General features: G+C 36.5%; 1 protein-coding gene across 5 annotated transcripts in view; it reads right to left on the bottom strand.

Annotated features, from left to right (window-relative positions):
- The window catches only part of SORCS2 (sortilin related VPS10 domain containing receptor 2), a 564,009-nt gene that overhangs the window by 11,007 nt on the left and 533,732 nt on the right, over positions 1-19,270 (bottom strand). For 2 of the 5 annotated variants that reach the window (XM_042807692.1, XM_042807693.1), the window contains exons 23-27: positions 17,637-17,762; positions 12,817-12,916; positions 11,176-11,278; positions 2,283-2,440; positions 47-126 (exon numbers count right to left, since the gene is read on the bottom strand). In XM_042807692.1, coding sequence (XP_042663626.1) covers positions 47-126; positions 2,283-2,440; positions 11,176-11,278; positions 12,817-12,916; positions 17,637-17,762 — 567 coding nt within the window. The remainder of the gene's footprint in view (positions 1-46; positions 127-2,282; positions 2,441-11,175; positions 11,279-12,816; positions 12,917-17,636; positions 17,763-19,270) is intronic. The other 3 variants (XM_042807689.1, XM_042807690.1, XM_042807691.1) reach the window with 3 other exon arrangements.

Genomic DNA, 19,270 nt, shown 5'->3' with positions numbered 1-19,270 from the left:
AGGGAGGAGAATGGAACCTGAGGCGTCCATTCGACATGCCACTGACCTGGGACTGGACACTGACCGGCATCAGCAATAAGGGAACTCTGTAGCTGTTCAAGTTGCCACTTCTCCCAGAAGGAGTCACTGCAAGGTAATGATGTTGAGGAGTCCCAAGGTGGGGGTTGCGATAAAGTAGGCAACATAAAATATATAGAAAACAAAAAAAGTGGATGGGTGAGTCTGGAAATACTGTACTGTGGAAATTCAAAAGTTATGAGAAGAGAGAGAACAAACAGAAACCAGGCCTGTAACTCCCTGCTGTGCATGGAGAGGAGGCTGCTACTGACATCTCCCAACAGGGAGGGGAAAATCTCACCAGAACTAGAAGGGGTCTCCTTAGCATAGGAACCTTCTGCAAATAATGTTGTAAAACAGAATTTAATATAAAGCAGGGATTATAACATGTTTCATGCTCTAGCCAGATAAAATAGAGGACTATCATTAACAGGAATGTTTTCTTGGCAGTACTGAGCAATACCGGAGCTAGTGGAAAGTATTGCAAGTAACAAAACAGTACAGTGAGCAGAAGTATAGTTTTATATCTTAAATAAAGCCTTGTGTCTAAAAGCTGTACAGTAGTTGACAAATATGGATGATTATGATCCACATAAATGAACTCTTTATGCTCTGCTGGAAATGCTGCTAGTGTTGACAACCTGACAGTAGCAGAAACCATCTCGAGATCTGCATCTGTTAATTGTCTTAAGTTTCACATCAAAACATCATGATCTTGTACTCTAACCCTAATAATGCTCTTCCCAGATAGAAGATTTTTTCTTTTTTTCCTCTGAGTAAGGAGTGCAGGACAACTAGAGATTGTTTTTGAATGAGTTACCAGTCAGAGTAACATTTCTTTATTCCAGCATCCCAAACTGCCTTATTTAAATAGGCCATAAGGGATTTTCTGCTGTTAAAAGATGTTATGCTTTTGTACATTACTAGAGGTGTTCGAACGCTCCACTTTAATAGTCATGTCTGCAAGGACTTTGTTAGCATTCAGCCTTCTCCTCTAAAGACCCTGGAGATGAGTTGATCAAACAGTTTTAACATAGTCTTTGTTTTTCCAGGGTTGCTTTTGGAACTAACTCCAGTAAAGCCAGGAGTGCAATCAAGGTTGTTTTACAAAATCTAAATGAAAACACAGTAATACTCATACACAAAGATTGTCAAAGAAAAGACAGAAATATACAAAGCAAAGCAGGAGGCTGTATTCTTCCCTTGTGCTCTAAGCTAACACCTCCAAGAACCTAGAAGTAGCACACAGCTCGGCAAATGAAAATAAAGATATCGACAACAAACGATAAAGGTGAAACCCAAGATAAAGAAATCTTTCCTCTGCCAAAGTTCTGTCTTTCCCCAGGCTACCTCTGGTTCAGCTAAAACACAAACACATCTTCTGTGGGTTCATGAAGACATTACAGTTGCCTGTTACACCATGAATCTACTGCTACAAGTCCCAGGGGCTTTGGATTATCTGATTTATTTTCACAAACTGTGTAGAAATGGAACTGGGGTGCTTTTCCCATTGTCCTACACTTTTCAGACTGTGACCTGAAAGCAGACTGAACACAATGGTAAATTTTACAAGAATTAACTTTATAGGTCAGCACTCCATGTTACATTAAAAATAACCATAGGGTGCCAGGATACACACTTCCACCTGACAATCAGTTGCACTGAGACATATTCACAGAAAGTTTCCCTCGTGTTCCTTATGACCAGCACATGAATACTAGAAAGTTACTGGCTAAATTAGGGAAGACTTATGATAGTTTTTATACAGGAATAAATTTAATGTTTCTAATCATGAATGCTTTAAATGCCACTGGAGTATGATTGCAAATATAGCAAGGGATCTAGATACATTCAATCTGAAATCATGGAAACAATGACTCCATAAATCCTTCTGGCCTAAACTCCATTTTCCACTAATTCAGGGGATTATTGAGTTAATCCAACTGTTACCTATTATATCCTGTTCTACGAAATTTAATTTTTCTCTAAAATTGTCAAAGTATCCTGACATTAAACTGTACTATCTGTGTAGGCATGCTCTATGTCAAAAATACATTAGCCCCTATTACAAGCAATTCAAAAGATAGTTGAGATAATCCTTTGTTAGTGGTGTACTATTTACTTCTTCCTGCAGCTGAGCAGAAAATGAAAAAAGCTAAAATTAAAATACACATCAATTAAAAATCAATTGCTTATGAAAATTTATAAACTAAAAATGAAGTTACCTCTTGCGTTACCTAGTGTTTGAGAGTCCAGATCATCATCAATAAACTCCTCACCCTGGATGATGTTCTGGGTGTCTTCACTATGATTAACAGGGCTTGTCATCTCCTGCTCCTTTTCATTGTGCATCTGGGCGTAGACATTTCTGCCTGGCAGTTTCCTAAATTGGACAAGGAGAAAAAGTCTTGTGATGGAGTTCTTTCATGTCACATGCATGCTGGCATCAGAGCAGAGCTCCAGCAGAGCAAGGTTGTTCCAGAATCACACAACAGCACCAATCCCACCCTTCCTTAATTTTATGCTTACTACTTAAACTCAACAACTTCTTATTCTCAGTCACAGTTTTATGTAACTGTCTTATCACAATGTTCATACCAACATCATAATTAAGCATCAATTTCTGACTAAAATTGACAGACAATGAAAAATACTGGAAAAAAAAATTACTAAAAACACAGAAAAACTGATCCCAAGTGTCTTCACAAACATTAAGCTGGGCCCAATCACCATCACATCTTCCCGGTGAGGTGGGCTGACACTGAAGGGTACTTCCATACTCCATCAGGGTTGAGGAGAAAGAAGCAGGAGAAATCCAGGAGACAGTGAATGGAAAGGGAACAGAGAGGGAAGAAGTAGGAGGTTGGAAACAAGGGGCAAGGAGGTAAACATGCATCAGTAAGGGCAAATAAGAAGGCAGAGGAGGTTGGTGAAGTAAAGCAGGCAGCACTGAAGAAGACAGTGTAAATCTTGGCCCAGGACTACTGGGAAATGCTGAATTAGACAAAATTCTCTATAGCAGAGATTATTTAATTCATTAATTCTGATTGGAATCTAGAAAAACAAAAGACATGTTTTTAAATGGCTCTGTCAGCTCTAATAAACAATTAGCACCATGGATGAGACCAGGAGGCTTAAGACTCAGTATCTATAAAGATTTCTTAACTAGATTAATTTAAACTAGACTTTATAAAATCAAAGGGAATAATCAGGGACTTCTAACTTTGCAGCAGAATTTATGGTTTAAGCATTTCTCAAAAGCCATACACTTTGGTGTAGCTGCATTCACCTGAAATCTGCCTGGGCACATACGGACATCCTTTCCTACGTACCAAGCAGACACTTCTGATTAGGGAGTTTCAGGTTGTGAGCTCCATTTCTTACACTGCAAGAAACAGCTTGACAGCTTGATCAGCATGACAGCAGATCATTGTTGTCAAAGCCTATGCTTAAACAGAGATTATTACAACAGGCAGACAATAAGAAGAAAAGAAAAAACGGGGTTGAACTGCTGAGGTTGAGCTGCAGTTTCTGCTGAGTTCCTTTATACAGATGATAGAAAAAGTGATGCTAATTTTTAGGCATTTCTCTAAAAACAACCACCTTTTGCTCCATATTCTGTCAGCAGTTTGAAAGCTGGATAAATACACAGGTTACTCTGTTTTATCTAGGCTTTTGAAGATGACCTGTCTTTAAATGTCCTTTCAGAAGAAAGGTTCTTTACCAGGTGGCATCATCTTAGTTTGAGATAAAAGTTACCGCAGCAAACTATTTTGAACAGCACCATCCAATGCATCAAAGTAGTTAGAATAAATAGAAATTGTTAAACAATGAAAGAAGATTGAAAAGGATCTCCTCCCTTTAATTTGAACTATCCAAGAGATGAATTGCATCCTGTGTTCCTATATACGTACACACACACTCAAATCTGTATAGGTATGTGTATAGACACATACACAAAATTATATATATACATAAATCAGGTATTTTATGCCATTATTTTTAATCAGCACAAAGAAGGAAATGTGATCGCTCTTGTTCTTTTCTGTTTCTCAGTGAGCATGGAATAAATAAAGCACAGGACTAACCAGATGCAAAGGACAAGGATGGAAAGAAGGTCTGATAGCATGAGAGGTGGGGTGGGGTGGGTGTGTGTTGGAACCAGATGATCTTTAAGGTCCCTTGCAACCCAAACCATTCTATGATTCTATGATTATGACCACTTCAACACGTCCGAGGGCTTCTCCAACACAAACATACACATAAAGCCAAGCCCTGCATCATTCTCCTCCCATTAACTGGATAAAAAAAAAAGCCACACTGAACAGGGGAAAGACATTCTTCATTACCAAAACAAAACATTAGGTAATTAATTTTGATTTTTTTTCTCTAGGGTCAGTAACTCCAGACTCTTTTTAACGTGTCTGCTAATGAAACTGGTCATGTGGAAAAAAACAACCCTCTCAATCAGACCTGCATCAAAACTGTCAAATTGCTTACTTTCAGTCCACCACCAAATGCCTAAGGGAAACAAAACCCAGAAGAATGTCTTTGCAACACATCTGCAGAATTAGCACATATGTTTCTGCAATAACTAAGGGGCCTTCTCAAAACTGTATTTCTGATAGATCGTAGAAGTGACGATGCCATTATCAAAATACTTTTGGCATTAAAAAAATGTTATCCATCTCAAACCCATACGGCACACCAGACCTTTGCAGTTGAGTAAAGGGAGCAGAACTGCTATTCTAACTGTTGTCTGCCCAGGCTAAAGGATCTGTCTGAAACCAGGTCAACAAGGTGTGTCCTTTGTTGTAAATCTTGAAGGTTCAACTCATACCTCTGGCCAGACTTACTCGTACAGAGATCACCACAATAACAAAATTTGATATTAAACATATTGAGGGGTTCCTGAACGAAGAAACCTCATAAATTCACAAATAACTATTAAACATACTCCTGTTAAGAGCATTTCTTTATGGGTTATGGAGAAAAGGTGTAAACTGTTATTTCTCAAACACCTAAACTTCCTAAGCCCAATGATGCTAAGTACAGATCCTTCGTGAAGGTATAAAGGTGAAGTACTCAGTAACTATTCTGTACTTTCTTTTGCTCCTCCTACTTACAGAGGAAAGTATCTTAGGTTGTAACATGGAGTATGGATGGGAGGAAGGAGAATATTACAGGTTTTGTGAAGGTATGCACTGTAGGCATTTGACCTTTTATACATTATAGAGCTCTCTATGTGTTTCATATTGGTTCGGTTTTACAAGGAAGAGACTTAACTAAACTGAAGAAAATGATAGTCTAAGCCTTTTCAACACACGTGCCAGATGTGTTGTTTATAAGGGACAACCACACTGTGGGATGAAACAGGATATGGATACTGAATCCTTCCTAAAGATGGGCCTGATTCTGGCAATTTTCCGGTTGCTCCTTACTGCTCTAACACGTAGGGAGGAAGCTGCTACCCCTAATTATACAGAGAGAAACTCTTGTGTGCCCTGATGTGCTTTGCTTTTCTTAAGGAAGCAATTTATGTTGAGTCCAATGTAACTGCTTGATGTAGGCAGAGCTGAAATGCTTGGGTGTACATAAAAGACTACTGTGAAAACATGACAAGACATGAAATTTGACCCAAGAGATTTATATCAGCAATATGAAAATTGAAAGCACATTTATAGGAACAGAGAAAAAGATTATTCAATAGTTTCATTTGAGGATTTACTCTTCAGCTGCAAAATACATGTGCTTCACATCCATCACTGGAGACAATTACCTCTGCTGAGCAGTACTCCATAGTTTACATTTTTAGTTCCTTTTGTTTTCTCTGTAACATTTCATTTCAATCATGAAGAAAAAGAAATATTCATGTCTGCTTTGAGGACCATAAAAATAAGAACTGGAAACTTAATTCTGCACAGAACTACTAACAAACATGGCTTTCACCAAGATCTCAAGCTCCCACACTTAGAATATATTTCAGAAAGTTTTTTTTTTCCTTCCCTATATTCACAAATTCTAATCAGTTCATACTGAAAACTGTTTGCACTTAAAAATGTTCAGCAGTAAGTAACAGCAGGAGGGGGATGAGATATTGATTCCCACTCATTTAAACTCTCTAGTTTATTTGGCTTTCAATTCCTTCCTTTTGGAGATAATATTCATTGGCCTTTATGCAACTTCATTCATTTTCCAAAGGCTTCATTAAGATTCCATTTTGTATGAAAAATAGTAACATATCCACATGGCAAAGGATATGGAATAATGTATCATTTTCTTGGAACTTAAATAAAATTAACAACAATAATAATCCATTAAATAGAATACTTTATTGTGGTGTTGGCTGTATTATGTTTGGATTAATGTTCAGATGACTGACTTCTTTGAGCTTTAAGGCACTCCTGATTTACTTGCCTCTTTCATTTCAGAAATCTTTTCTACATGCTATTACTTTGATTTCTAAGGAAGTTTTTATGAAATATTATGGATCATTAAATTAGTGCCTGTTTTTTTATAACTAAATGGTATGGATTGGGACTAAACTTGCTCTCATGGAACATAAAAGTAGTATAAGCAAGGTGGGGAAAAAAGATAGCTTTTCTTCAGAGACTGAAAATGAGATAGTAAGTCAATGAGGCAGAAAGATAACACAGTTCTGCTCCAGATTGTGGAAATGACCCAGGAGGGGGTTCATTTACCAAAAGTGGCACTTGATAGTAGTGGGGAAAAAAATGAATACATACAAAATCGTATAAATTTGGCTGAAGTAGATTCATGATGATTTGTGAAAACAGTGTATGCAGCTTTAAGTACACTGGCAGTAGTTTGCATACAAATTAAAAGATGAAGATTTTCATACTCTTTAGAGAATCAAATTTGCTATTATTAACCAGGTAAAATACCCAAGGCGAAAAGCCAACTGTTTGCTCTGGTTTGGCTACTCTAATATCCTGTTGTTATACAAAGTGAAAAATAAGAAAAGGATGATTTCAGACCTTCCACTAGTAACATGATGATTATATGGCAGATTTGATGTGGCTAAAAGATAATTCTCCTTTCCTCCACTTTGCCTAGTACAGACAATGCTATTTGCCTTCTCTATACTGCCTGCCATGCATGTTCGTCACCTGCACTGTCTCTTGTGCCACAGCCACAGTCAGCTTTAGCAGATGGGGTACTACCTCTTGCTTCTTGCTGCTACGCTGAAAATTCCTCCCTCAAACTATCAAAACCAATCTTTGTTCATTTGTGGGATACAACTAGAATTAGTTTTTCAAACCTCCAGAATTTATCATTTAAAATATACTTTTCATTTACTGGGTAAAAATAGCCCTTATCTGATTTGTTTACCTTCTTTGATCACAAAGGATCAAAATCAAAACCCTGCATGACTCAAGACTTTCCGGCATTTTTTTTTTTTTTTTTTTTTTTGCCTAAAGCAACCAGCCACTCTCAGGATTGCCAGGAGTTGCTCCACAATCTGAGCACATGTTCTTGGCGAGAAGTGGCTGGATGCACAAATAGACCATTAGAGAAAATGGGGGGAGGGAGGGGCAGAAGGGATGAAATGATAAATTCTTGCAATTTTGCTGCATATAAGAACAGAGGGCAGCAGTCTTCCTAGTCAGTGTTTAAGTATTTGGGATTACAACATATCAGCACCAACATAACCTACAGTCACCTAATCATGAGATAGCCATGACAGGTCTGATTATCCATCAAACCTAACAATTTTAGTTTTGAATAGGGTAGTGGGAAATCATACAATTTTAATCTTTTCTTTTTAATGGGCATCCCTTCAGGAACAATGAGGTGGCATTGGTTTTTACTGTACATATAACCAATCAGTTAAAATCCCACCACCTCTATATGAATCTGCCTGTTTTTCCCCTACCTCACTACTTAATTAGATAAAATACTCTCTTTGTTTTCTGCATATGAGGTATCTGACACAGAATCGTATGCAGGATTGTTATTTTTAGATTTCTACTCTCCCCCCAAACTAATTTTGTGAGATTTACTTTTTACAAGGGACACCAGTTTTTAGTGCTGCATATTGCAGTTTTCAAAAAAGTGAGAAATTAAACAGGAGCAGCAAGTTTTGTCATAGTTGTCTTGATTTCCCTGAAATATTCATAAAAAAAAAAAAAAAAAAAAAAAAAAAAGGATGTATTAGATTAGTCTCTTATGTCTTGTCAACACTGTCTTTCATCTTGCAATTCTGCCTGGCACAAATTAGTGTAAATTAAGACCCAAGTTCTTATGACATGAACTTCAGAAATGATCCAGGCAGGGAGGGCAGATGACCATAAATGGACACAAGGGGCCTTGGCACTCAGGAGCCATTGGGTAGTTTGGGCAAGTTTCTCCATTTTCTATTAAACCTGTAGTATGGTCTACACAGAATTCCTCTATTTTCTCTTTACTTTTCATCACAAGTCCCAAACAGTGCCTCTGATCATTGCAAATGGATGAACTGCTCTCACATATGACGCTGTATCCTCCCTGCCAATCCAGTCACCGTCTTATCTGCAAGCAAGTCTTTCCATCTTGCCTCTTTCCAGGTATCAAACTTAACCTTAAGTAAAGAACTGTCCTTTGGGCCAGCAAAGAGAGGAAAAGACAGAAAGAATAGTCCAAGGCATGTCCATGCAATCTTTTGCAGACCACCTGCTTTGCCTGTGCCTCAATGTCAACTCAAGTCCTGTAGACCCAGTTAATATAGTGATAAAACAAAGATTAATAAACATTTCTCTGACTTGGGGAAAAAAGGAGTTTTAATCCTTTTCTGAAGGGAGTATCTGACTATCAATTTACAGAAATGAAAGGAAAGCACCACCAAATGTCTTCCATCTTCTCCTTAATTTTGTGAATCATACATAAAAATTATGGACAGTATTAACATTTCAACACCTTATACATGTCTGTAATTTCTATGTTGAAATAATTCATATTTATATTTGCATGTGTTGTCTGAGTTACCATATGTCCCAGTACTATTCTGATGAAATTATCTCCTAAAATTGAACAATTTTTGTTGCGGACGGCTTTCTTCCAGCAAATTAATTTTTAAAATATAGGCATATAATATTGACAACCTGTCTTTGTGCATTACAACCAGTAACCTTTATATCTATAAAGGACACTCAGCTACATAGCCTCGGTCCCTGTGGAGCAGTTTGTAAACTTACGTATTCACTGTACAGACTGTACTCACAAATAAGTACTCCATGGGGATTCAGCAATTCACCATCCATCTTTATAAACACAGGAAAGGGGTTTTTTTAGGTATTAAAGATTTGGGTGGGAGAGGAGTTCACAGGGAGCAAAGGAAAAAAGTGATTTTTCAAACAGCATTGGTTAAACGCTCAATATTCTTTGAAGATCAAATTGCAAATGAAGGATGCAACCAAAAAAACCTGTAATCTTGGAAAAGTTTAGCAGGATTATTTAAAAATAATTCTGTCAAATATCTCAGAAACAGATATGATATGAACTAAAATTGAATACTACTGCATGGTCATTCATCAATGCCAACAGCAGTTTTCAAGCTACTGAGAAATATTTGAATATATCTCACAGTTCTCCTCACTTGCACCTAAATTAAACCCCCGCAAAATTTAAATGCGAATGATTTTCACAAATTATGTATAGAAGTGTGAGAGACATTAAAGCTTGCAATTTGCAAATTGTAGTATAGTTTCCTCCTTAATAAAAGCTCTATTAATAAAGCAATGGTTCATTGGGTATTTTAGAAAGAACTCAAGGAAAATATTTTTTTCTTCCTTTCTTGAATATTTTATACTTTTGCCATGCAGTAATTGTGTCTGTTATTTAATTGCTCTCATTTAAGAGCTAATAAAAGATATAAATCATACAGCTTTCGAAAGATAGCACAAACAAGTTTTATGAACCCACACTACAGACAGCAAATCCTCCATGTATTGCTACTGAAATAATATAATTACATCGCATCAACCATTTTTATGTTTTTCCTTGCTGCAGGCGCCTAAAATAGCAAAGTGAATTCTTATTCAGTTGAAGTCAGTCTCAGTACAGCATTCTGTGCTTTGTCCTTTAGAGCGATCAGCCACTATGAGCTCTATGAAGGAGGTGCTGCAGTGAGAAAATGAAGAGATTCTTGGAAAAAAAGGGTTTCCTCTATTGACTTAAAAGCTCTTTATCCAAACAATGCTATCTATGCTTATTGCTATCACAAACTCAGAGCCGCACCCATTTCTATAAACTTCTGTTTATTTCAAATAAGAACCTGTCTTTAAAGAATGAGACAAACCAATAGGAATCCTCAGTGAATAAGAATATCAGGAATTGAGGATGATGAAGGCTTGGTTTCCAATATGATCAAACCCAGAAGCTTCTAAATGCCCCAGAGATTCAAAAATAATTAGTATAGCCAATGATTACACAAACTTATCAGCAAACTCAAAATTCTTTAAATTGCACAGCACCCTAGTAGTTATGATTAAAATAAATTGCAGACTAAAGACCTATCAGAAAGCCAAAGACTGGCATGGTATCCCTTGTCAATTTTGAAAACGTGTCTCTCATAAAGGCCACTTCCAGAATTATTTCTCCTCTCAACACACTCTAGTGTCAAATTAACGCTAATCTATTTCCATCACTCACTTTATGAGGCATTGCCCCAGCAATTAAAATGTAATGTGTGCAAAGAGAAACTCCAGAGAGATATGTGTTTTGATAAAACTACTTTTTTTAAGCAAATCAGCATTGCAGATGCAGTCATTGTCTCGATAGCTTTAGTTTATTCATAAATGCTAGGAGTAATGAGGTAGGAATTAATCAGGAATAATATTTTAGCTCAGATCTCTTTCTTGATGATATTACTTAGGCAAGCTGAAGAAACTTGCCATAGTTCTCATATCATTGCTATTTATCTTGGAACACACCAAGTGAAAACAAGCATCAGTGAAGTACCTCGATGTCTAAAAAGTTCAGAAAAACACAATTTTCAAAGCAGTGGACTTTCTGCAATTCTTTAAGAAATCTCCTTTTCAAATAACAAACTCTGTTTTGCTGATCTGTGGATAAATCAAATTCCTAAAATTTATATGTTGCTGATCATGGTTTACTTGCCTTTTGAACTTGTAGAGGATGAAGGCCCCAACTGCAACTAGACAGATAACAAAGAGAACCACAATAGCCCAGTAGCCACTGCCTCCTCCAATCCTCTGAGACTCTGAAACACAAAATAAAAGAACAGCTTAGCATGTCTTCTTTCAGATCAGTCACATTCTTGGGCTTTCTTTTCTATGTAATTGTCAGGTCAAAACCATGTTTTGTTATTTGTGGAACCTTTTCTTTTCATTCCATCTGTAGCCACTTCAAAAAGGCAACAGCACAAAATTCATTGATGACTTGTGACTGAAGGACAGAGGACCAATTAAAAAAAAACAAACAAACAAAAAAAAAACCCAAAAAAACCCAAACCAAAACAAAATCCAAAGCCGTGATATTTAATTATTTGCATACTCACTGGGGATTTTTTCTGGGAATCTAAAGTTATCAAGTTATCATAGGAAATTATCACATGCCCTAAGAAGATGGGTTGCAAAAGCAGGGCTGTATTATTTTCACAGATGGAGAAACTAAGGCTCTGAATAACAAATGAACTCATCAGGGTTGTACATTGGTAGAGGCTGGAATGAACATGGCCTTCTTTCAACACCAGCCTTTTGTGCTGGCTAACAAAAGTTAGCCCTTTAAACCAAATGAGGCACCACAGCAAAACTGTAGCTCAATTCTACACTAGTGAGACTAGATCTTTGTATTCTACAGAGAGCTGACAGATAAAATATTGCACCAATATTTACAGAAATTGACTGTGGTCAGCTAAGCTGTTCTCCCACAACACACTGAAACAAGAAAGAATGATATATTATGGGATATGATACACAAAAAAAATTACAGGACATTCTAATACAAGGTTCATGTCAAAGCTGAACTTTTTGTTTAAAGCTTAATTTTAACATATTGCTGTTCAAAATATGGATACATGTATGCACACATACTATCTTCAATCAGTTTCCAGGTATGTAGTGAATATAGACATGCAGGAAATGCATGCAAAACTCCTGTTTCCATTTGTTTTAAACACAGAAAAAGCATATAATTTATCTCAGGACAGGATTAGCAATGTGGAGACTCTATAGCAAGCTTAATGTCAGTTGATCTGGGGATCTCAAATCAGCTTCAGTTGCAAGGCAGAGATAAAAGGCTATATCCCAGATCCCTGGAGTTATATCTGCAGAGTTAATGGCTTAAGTAAAGAAACTCTGCTTCCTTGGCAGCCTGTGCAGCCAAAGTGCTTCACCAGATGGTTTTTTTGAAGCTTGGCTGGCTCTGTCTTCAGAGAAGTGTTTTGTATAATATAGGTATTTAGTTAATGCCATGGTTACACAGAAAAGAAGCAAGAATCTTCTGAAACAAATAATGAGATATGATGAAATGGAAATATGTAACAAATATTTATTTGGTGGTGATCGTTAACAACTACCAAATGAAAATATATCCATATATACGTGTGCATATATGTGTGTATATATATTTACATACATATTTATGTGTGTATCTATATGTAACAAATACCAAGTTAGTATATATGTATGTGTGTATACGTACACATCTATATTGATACAAAGATTTTCTCCTTAACTTATCAGAACTCATACAAATATCCAAAGAATGGTCTGTTGAGAACTTTGTTTATATATTTACCTGAACTGGAGTCAGCTAAAGTCACTAAAACCCAGTATCCTCCCCTCAGAAAGAAACTGATGTTGTGTGCGTTCAAGGCCTGCTTTATAGCCGCTATTCTCTGAAAATACAACAGAAAGAATTTCAGATGTCTCGCACTCCATTCCAGTTTGAGAGACTCAATGCTCTAAAAAGGAAAACCTCTGGTTCATTAAATGGTGAGAAACTCAGAAAGCATTTGCCAATGGTGAGCTGAGATCTTAAAGAAATTCCATATTTAAAAATCATGCAAAACTCCACAAGCCATAAAAGCTGAAAATGTCAAATCTTTATAGCCAAATCTTCCTTTCTGCTTACCAAAGCCTTTACATTTACCCAGTGTATGACAGACAGCATGTCATTTGCATGCACTATTGGGTTTACCTTGGTCATAACTCACACAATGCAAAATCCATATTAAAAACTCTCCATTCTTCTAAACTATCAGAAGAAAACTTGCGATGTCACTTTAGATTTCTTGCTATGAAAAGTAACTGCTATTTGATAATGAACTGCACATCATAATTTACCTCATCTCCTTCCCTATAATGGGATGAATTCCATTTATACCTCATTTTTAACAATACTCTGTAGAAATATATATATCCATCCATGTGGAAAAAATCCGGATTCCTCCTATTTTTCTCCAGTGGATAGAGCACAGTAAAATATGGTCTCTCACACTTAATGGAGCAGAACCATTAAATATACCATCATATCCTAACCCTAGATGACAAATTGTCTGAATTTTCCCTTCTACTTGCTTGTGTCTTCAACATGAGTAATTTTCTAAAAGATCAAAGCTAGTTTTATACTCTATGCCTTAGAATTTAGGATATGACTTCCCACAGGATGCCAAATTAGAAATATGCTTTATATCCATGAAACCTTCACGAGTAACTCGTTTTATGATATCAATTACTGTGCTCATCCTTGACAAGCCTTTGCAGTATAATAGATAGAAATCTCTCTAGTCTCTCTCATGTTATGGACAGAGACTACACAAAAGTTGAAATTCAAATATCCTGACTCATATTGAGGAATATCAAACTTCTGAAGCCATTCCACTGACTTTATTACATTTTTTTTTGTGGGGGAATGACTCAACATAAGGGTGATGTGAGCATGGCCTCAGTTATTTTACAAGACAACTACTCCAGATAGCTCCTAAGTATCTTTTTTGCCCAAAGTCTGAAAAGATAATGGATATGACAACTATATTGCCTTTAAAATGATGCTGGCACCACTGAAATAGAGTTACTTTGTCTCAGCCTAGGTTAATTCACATGTTCATGGTATAGAATGTAAGAGGGACCAATACTTCAGGCTAATCCAACTTTCAGCCATTAAATGAAATGACTGAGCCCCATAACTTTGGATACATCATATTTTCCTGGCTGGTGTTTGAGGAATCCAACATTTGCTCTGTTTTTTGCTTAAGTGACTAACACTTGTTCATTATTTCTCTTCCCACCCCTGGGCTCCCACCCAAGCCTATACGAATTACACAATCTACAGGTCAAAAATTTGAATCTCACGTGAATCCAGCCAAAGATTCTGGCTTATTTATTTCACTGTTAGATTTATGGTTGTTTCAGTACTCATGTCTTCATTTTTTTTCTTTTTTTTTTTTTTTTTTTTTTCTGCCTCAAGATATTTATTGAGCGCAGTGCTGCCACCTCTAACTTTTTAAAAAACAAATCCAGTGTTTGCATCTCCTCCCTAGAATCTCTAAGTTAAGGTTCTTATAACAGTATTTGAATTTTCTATCCTCTTCTTCTACATCCTTTCCAATGATAACATGTGAAGATGTAAACACAATGGCTCCTGCATAGTGGCATAAGAATGCAAAAATAATGACACTATTCAAACTCTTACCCACTTACTTCTACAGCTGGGGGTCTGACTTGCCCTGTTTGCCAAAGTAACTCACTGGGAATTTTCATGTAACAGTTTATCTAGATAGAGCCTCAAATCTTCCTCAGAGCAACCACATTCCAGGCTATAGTTTAATGGAACTTTAAGTGACCCATTTAATTGGACTCATCCCACCTGACATTAGATATGTAACAGATGTGCATAAATTAAGCGACCAAGTCTTCCTCTAGAGTCAGTGATTAGAACAAAATAATTTTGAAATTGCTGTGTTCTTAAAACCAGGTTAAATTACACTCAGCCTTTATTTCTACATGCATAAATTTAAAAGAAAGAGGACTTCTGTCAGAATGGAACCAAACTTCAGAATTATCCAAAGAGATCCTACTTCCACACTGCCAACTTCCTTATGATCTCTGTTATTGATGGATACTTTTACCAGTAATGACTCTGATACTGGAACGCTAACTTAATAAGTAGCATCATATCACAACACTCCATGTAAAACACCAATAGTAACTCCACCGAGTAGGTGTTCTCTGCCTGACCAAGAAATTATTGCCTTTAACAATCCTTCTGAAATCACATAATATCCTAAATCTAAAAGGTTTTCAGCCAAGAACAAATAGATTCTATTTGAGGGAAGACATTCTGTAACTATGTCTAAGTTAAGGATTTTAGGGACACCTCTTCCAAACATGCAGAAAATATTTTGTATTGGTGAGTCCTCGTAACAATGTCACAACAGTGACGTTGAGAACCGGCACTAGCAGCATGACAAAGCACATCCTTTCCAGTGAAACATGATGAATACCTTCAAGATTAACTTCTGGTAACAGAGGAGGACATAATGAATCTTTAAACAAGTGACACCATGAGTCTTTTCCTGTTGACTTAACCAGTTACTGCTTCTAAGTTTATTTACACGGGATACATTTTCAGGATATTTCTCAAGTCACAATGGATTCTGATGCAACACATTTTATCAAAATTTGTGCCATTCAGTTCTAAATCAACAAATTTATATGCACGTATCAATAACTAAAGTAGTATCCCTTAGCAATACTGTAAAAATAGAAATTTAGGCAGTTGCACTAGAAGTCTGGCTCTACAGCATTGTACTCTATAAAACAATTGGTATTGAAATTTGATACTAGTGTACCTGCTCTTTTTATCGTTGGATAGGACAGGTAGCTGTAATTGCTCCTGTCTCCTTTTGTTCCTGCTCCAACCAAATGTAGGTTGTACCATATTTGGTATTTCTATACATGTAATCCCCAACCACCACTGGTCTGACCTGATCCATCCTAACAATGTCAGAAATGTACATCTATTCTCCAGATTACACAATTGCTTTCACCTTTCAGCACTCATGTAGTTTCAGAAAACATTTGCAAGGTCTTACCAGAAGATTGTCTGTTACAGAAACTACGTCCTACTAAACTACTGTAATTTCCCTATAGCTCCACTGAACAGAACTTTTCCCAAATTATTTGCAACATGTGATTGTTCTTCTCTATGCTTTGGAGTAACTCACAGGATATTTCATACACAAACATGAAAAAAACCTTGCAATAGCGTTAATTATAATTGATGATATTCTTTAAGTTGCCTTGAAGCACAGCACTAATATAACAGTTGAGATTTAAATTGAAATAGATTTAAAGGGAACTAATTTGCATAACACTTTGAACTGAAATAAAATGTTTGCACAACCTATGAATCTATCACCATCAGTTCCCTTAAATTATTAAAGATATCCATTCCATACATGCTCAGAATAAAGAGAAGAAATTTCCTTTAGAGGCCACACCTTGCTTCTTCAAGAAGTGGAAGGACACAAATAATTTTGAAGTCGTAATATTCACTTGGATGAAAGCCATAGTACACAAATGGCTCTCTAGTAAAGAAACAACCAGTTAAAATTAACTGGTTGCTGCAACATAATCAGGATTTCAGACTCCCAGATATGCCTACTGTGATTACAGAGGGAGAGCAATAAGGGTTTGGGGTTGCCTCAAAGCAGAAATTTTGTGCATTCACACTGTACTCTGTGCATTTTAAAGTAAGACACCTGTTCAAGTACTTCCACAACATCAATATACTTCTTTGGACCTTCCAGAGTGTACCCCATCAACTCCAAAAACAACCTACTGGCTTTGTGTTAATATGAAGAGTTTCATCTCACCTACTTCTCCAGCTCTTTGGATACTGTGACCTTGCCTCAAAAAGTTGTAAAATGCCCTTCAAAATTAACAATACCTTACAGTGATATCTTTTGTAACTGGCAGGACTTGAATTGACACATACAGGCACAGTGTAAGGATCTGTTCCTTCTCTATCGCAGCAAAAGGACAAATATCATATATTATAAGTGCCAGTCTTCTGATTGTCAACTGGCATAAGGTCTTTTATTACAGAACAAATATGGTTTCAAAATAAGTAGGGAGAAACTAATGTCTGACCATTCCTGTGTTAGCTATATTTGTTTCCTGACAATTGAAAAGGACATTTGCCCATAAAGGCAGAAACTACCTGCTTGATGCTCTTTATATTATAGGTCAACTATTAAGGTTCTGTTTCTGTTTGACCTGAAATCTAATTTGCTTCTGAAGACAGTGAAGAAATAGTTCATCCCTCTTTAGAAATATCAGTGTTCTAAATACACTGTTTGCTCTACTAGATCTTCAGACTGACGTGCCATCACTGTTGCTTCTGTTTAAAAAAACGATCATTATTATTTATTCTGTGTCAAACACAGCAGTCATATCTGTTGCTAGCTTTTACATGTCCTTTGTCAGGTGGGAGTGAGATCATACATAGTTAGGGAGCGCCTTCTAATTTCACATAAAGACAATGAGAATACAGTCACAGATTGCAAAACAGGATGAAAACTGTCCTAACTAGACATACATTGCTCTGGTTACCTTATCACTGGTTATACTTCTCTTCCTTTTCGGTTGGTTTGCTGGTAGAAGCACATGCAAGTCAGCAGTTGTGGGAAGACCGGGTTTCACAACCGTCATTAGTGTTTCTTTGGGTATATTGGTTTCCTGTGAAGACAAAGGCACATGGCAAATTATAGGACAGCGTCCTTTATATGTTATAGAAAATACATAAGCAAACTCCACACGTCTTGTAGTTTTTGATGTTCAGATCCTTAATATTTAGAAAGTATTCCAACAGCAGCTAAAAGATGAACAAAGACAAATATAAACTAACAGAAATGTGAGCAGTTCTTTGAAGATTGGAAGAGCTAAGCATTGTTATCACATTAAAGTGATTTAGTGGCATCGTGAAAAGAAGCAAAACAAAGTGGTATGCAGTTTTAGCAAAACTCTGCAATGGTTGTGCATTTCTAGAGTACCATAAAAAAAATTCCCAAGTGATTTAGGATCTTTTGTGGGTCATTCAGACACTTAGTATACTTAGAAAGGCATATTAATTATTACAAATAACTTTAGCTTAAGGAGGATATTATTCCATCTGTGTTTAATGGACAGAGAGAAGTATTCCAGGGTGACTAAGAGCACCTAGGTTCAGTTTCTGAAATTGTAATGAACACCTGCATCCCCCACTGAAATTCAAGTGCATCCCTTTTCAAAATAGTTTGTGCAAACATTGCTTTTAGTCCCAAATTCCTTCATGTGTTGTATAATACAGCCACACAATTCTAATGATAACACCCTGGGCACTTCCCATAACATTTCTCAAACAGATTCTGAAATTCCATTAAATCTTTCATATTTGTTTGCAAATTATTTAGTAATTATTAAAATGCAAGGGATATTTTATAAGGGATATATATATATATATATATAATATAAATATATTTTATAGTAAAATTATATTTACACTGTCTATGGACTGAGTTTAAGTTGATAAAAGTGGGAAATTAATTTGACATTTTATGTGAACCTTAAAAAAAAATCAGGGAATGGTATAAAGTCAAAATTCCAGAACCTGATTTGCACAACTGCAAATGCAGGAAAAGTCAAGTGATTTCAAATGTAAATAGTTTAAAAACACTACCAACCTGCACCTCAGTGCTATTGCCCACACAAAAGTCCTCACATGCACACACGGCTGCTGGCACTGTGCGTACCTGAAAAGACCAACTCTAGAGCTCACAGTTTTCATGGGGTGCTCTTTACTTATCTCACAGTACTGCTGCAGGGCTTTGTACTTGATTTAACCTACAGGATTCAGCTGCTGCCAATCCATATTTCTTTTGTGAACATGATCTAAAAAAAACAGTTGTATGAAATCTGTGCCTATATATTATACATAGTTTCCAAAGTTACACAACTGACATTGTAAATTCTTTCTGATTTGCTTTAACAGAAAGACTATGTCTTTTATGTTTCACAGCATCCTTTGCTTAACTTCTAAATATATCACTTTTAAGCTACACTTCCTGTTTTGGAGTCAGCCATGTTTTCCAACATGTCCATCCCTAATCCCAGAGAGCAGTATTTAGCATTAATTGCCAATTAGGCTGTGTTAGTTCTGAACTGTCTATGCTACGATATCATCGTCTACAGCCTGCATGTAAAAGTGG

The sequence above is a fragment of the Tyto alba genome, unplaced genomic scaffold (genome assembly GCF_018691265.1).
Source record: "Tyto alba isolate M040663 unplaced genomic scaffold, T.alba_DEE_v4.0 Super-Scaffold_6, whole genome shotgun sequence".
Classification (NCBI taxonomy): domain Eukaryota; kingdom Metazoa; phylum Chordata; class Aves; order Strigiformes; family Tytonidae; genus Tyto; species Tyto alba.
Note: the sequence above shows the minus strand (reverse complement) of the source record. Positions and strands in the feature narration are given on the sequence as shown.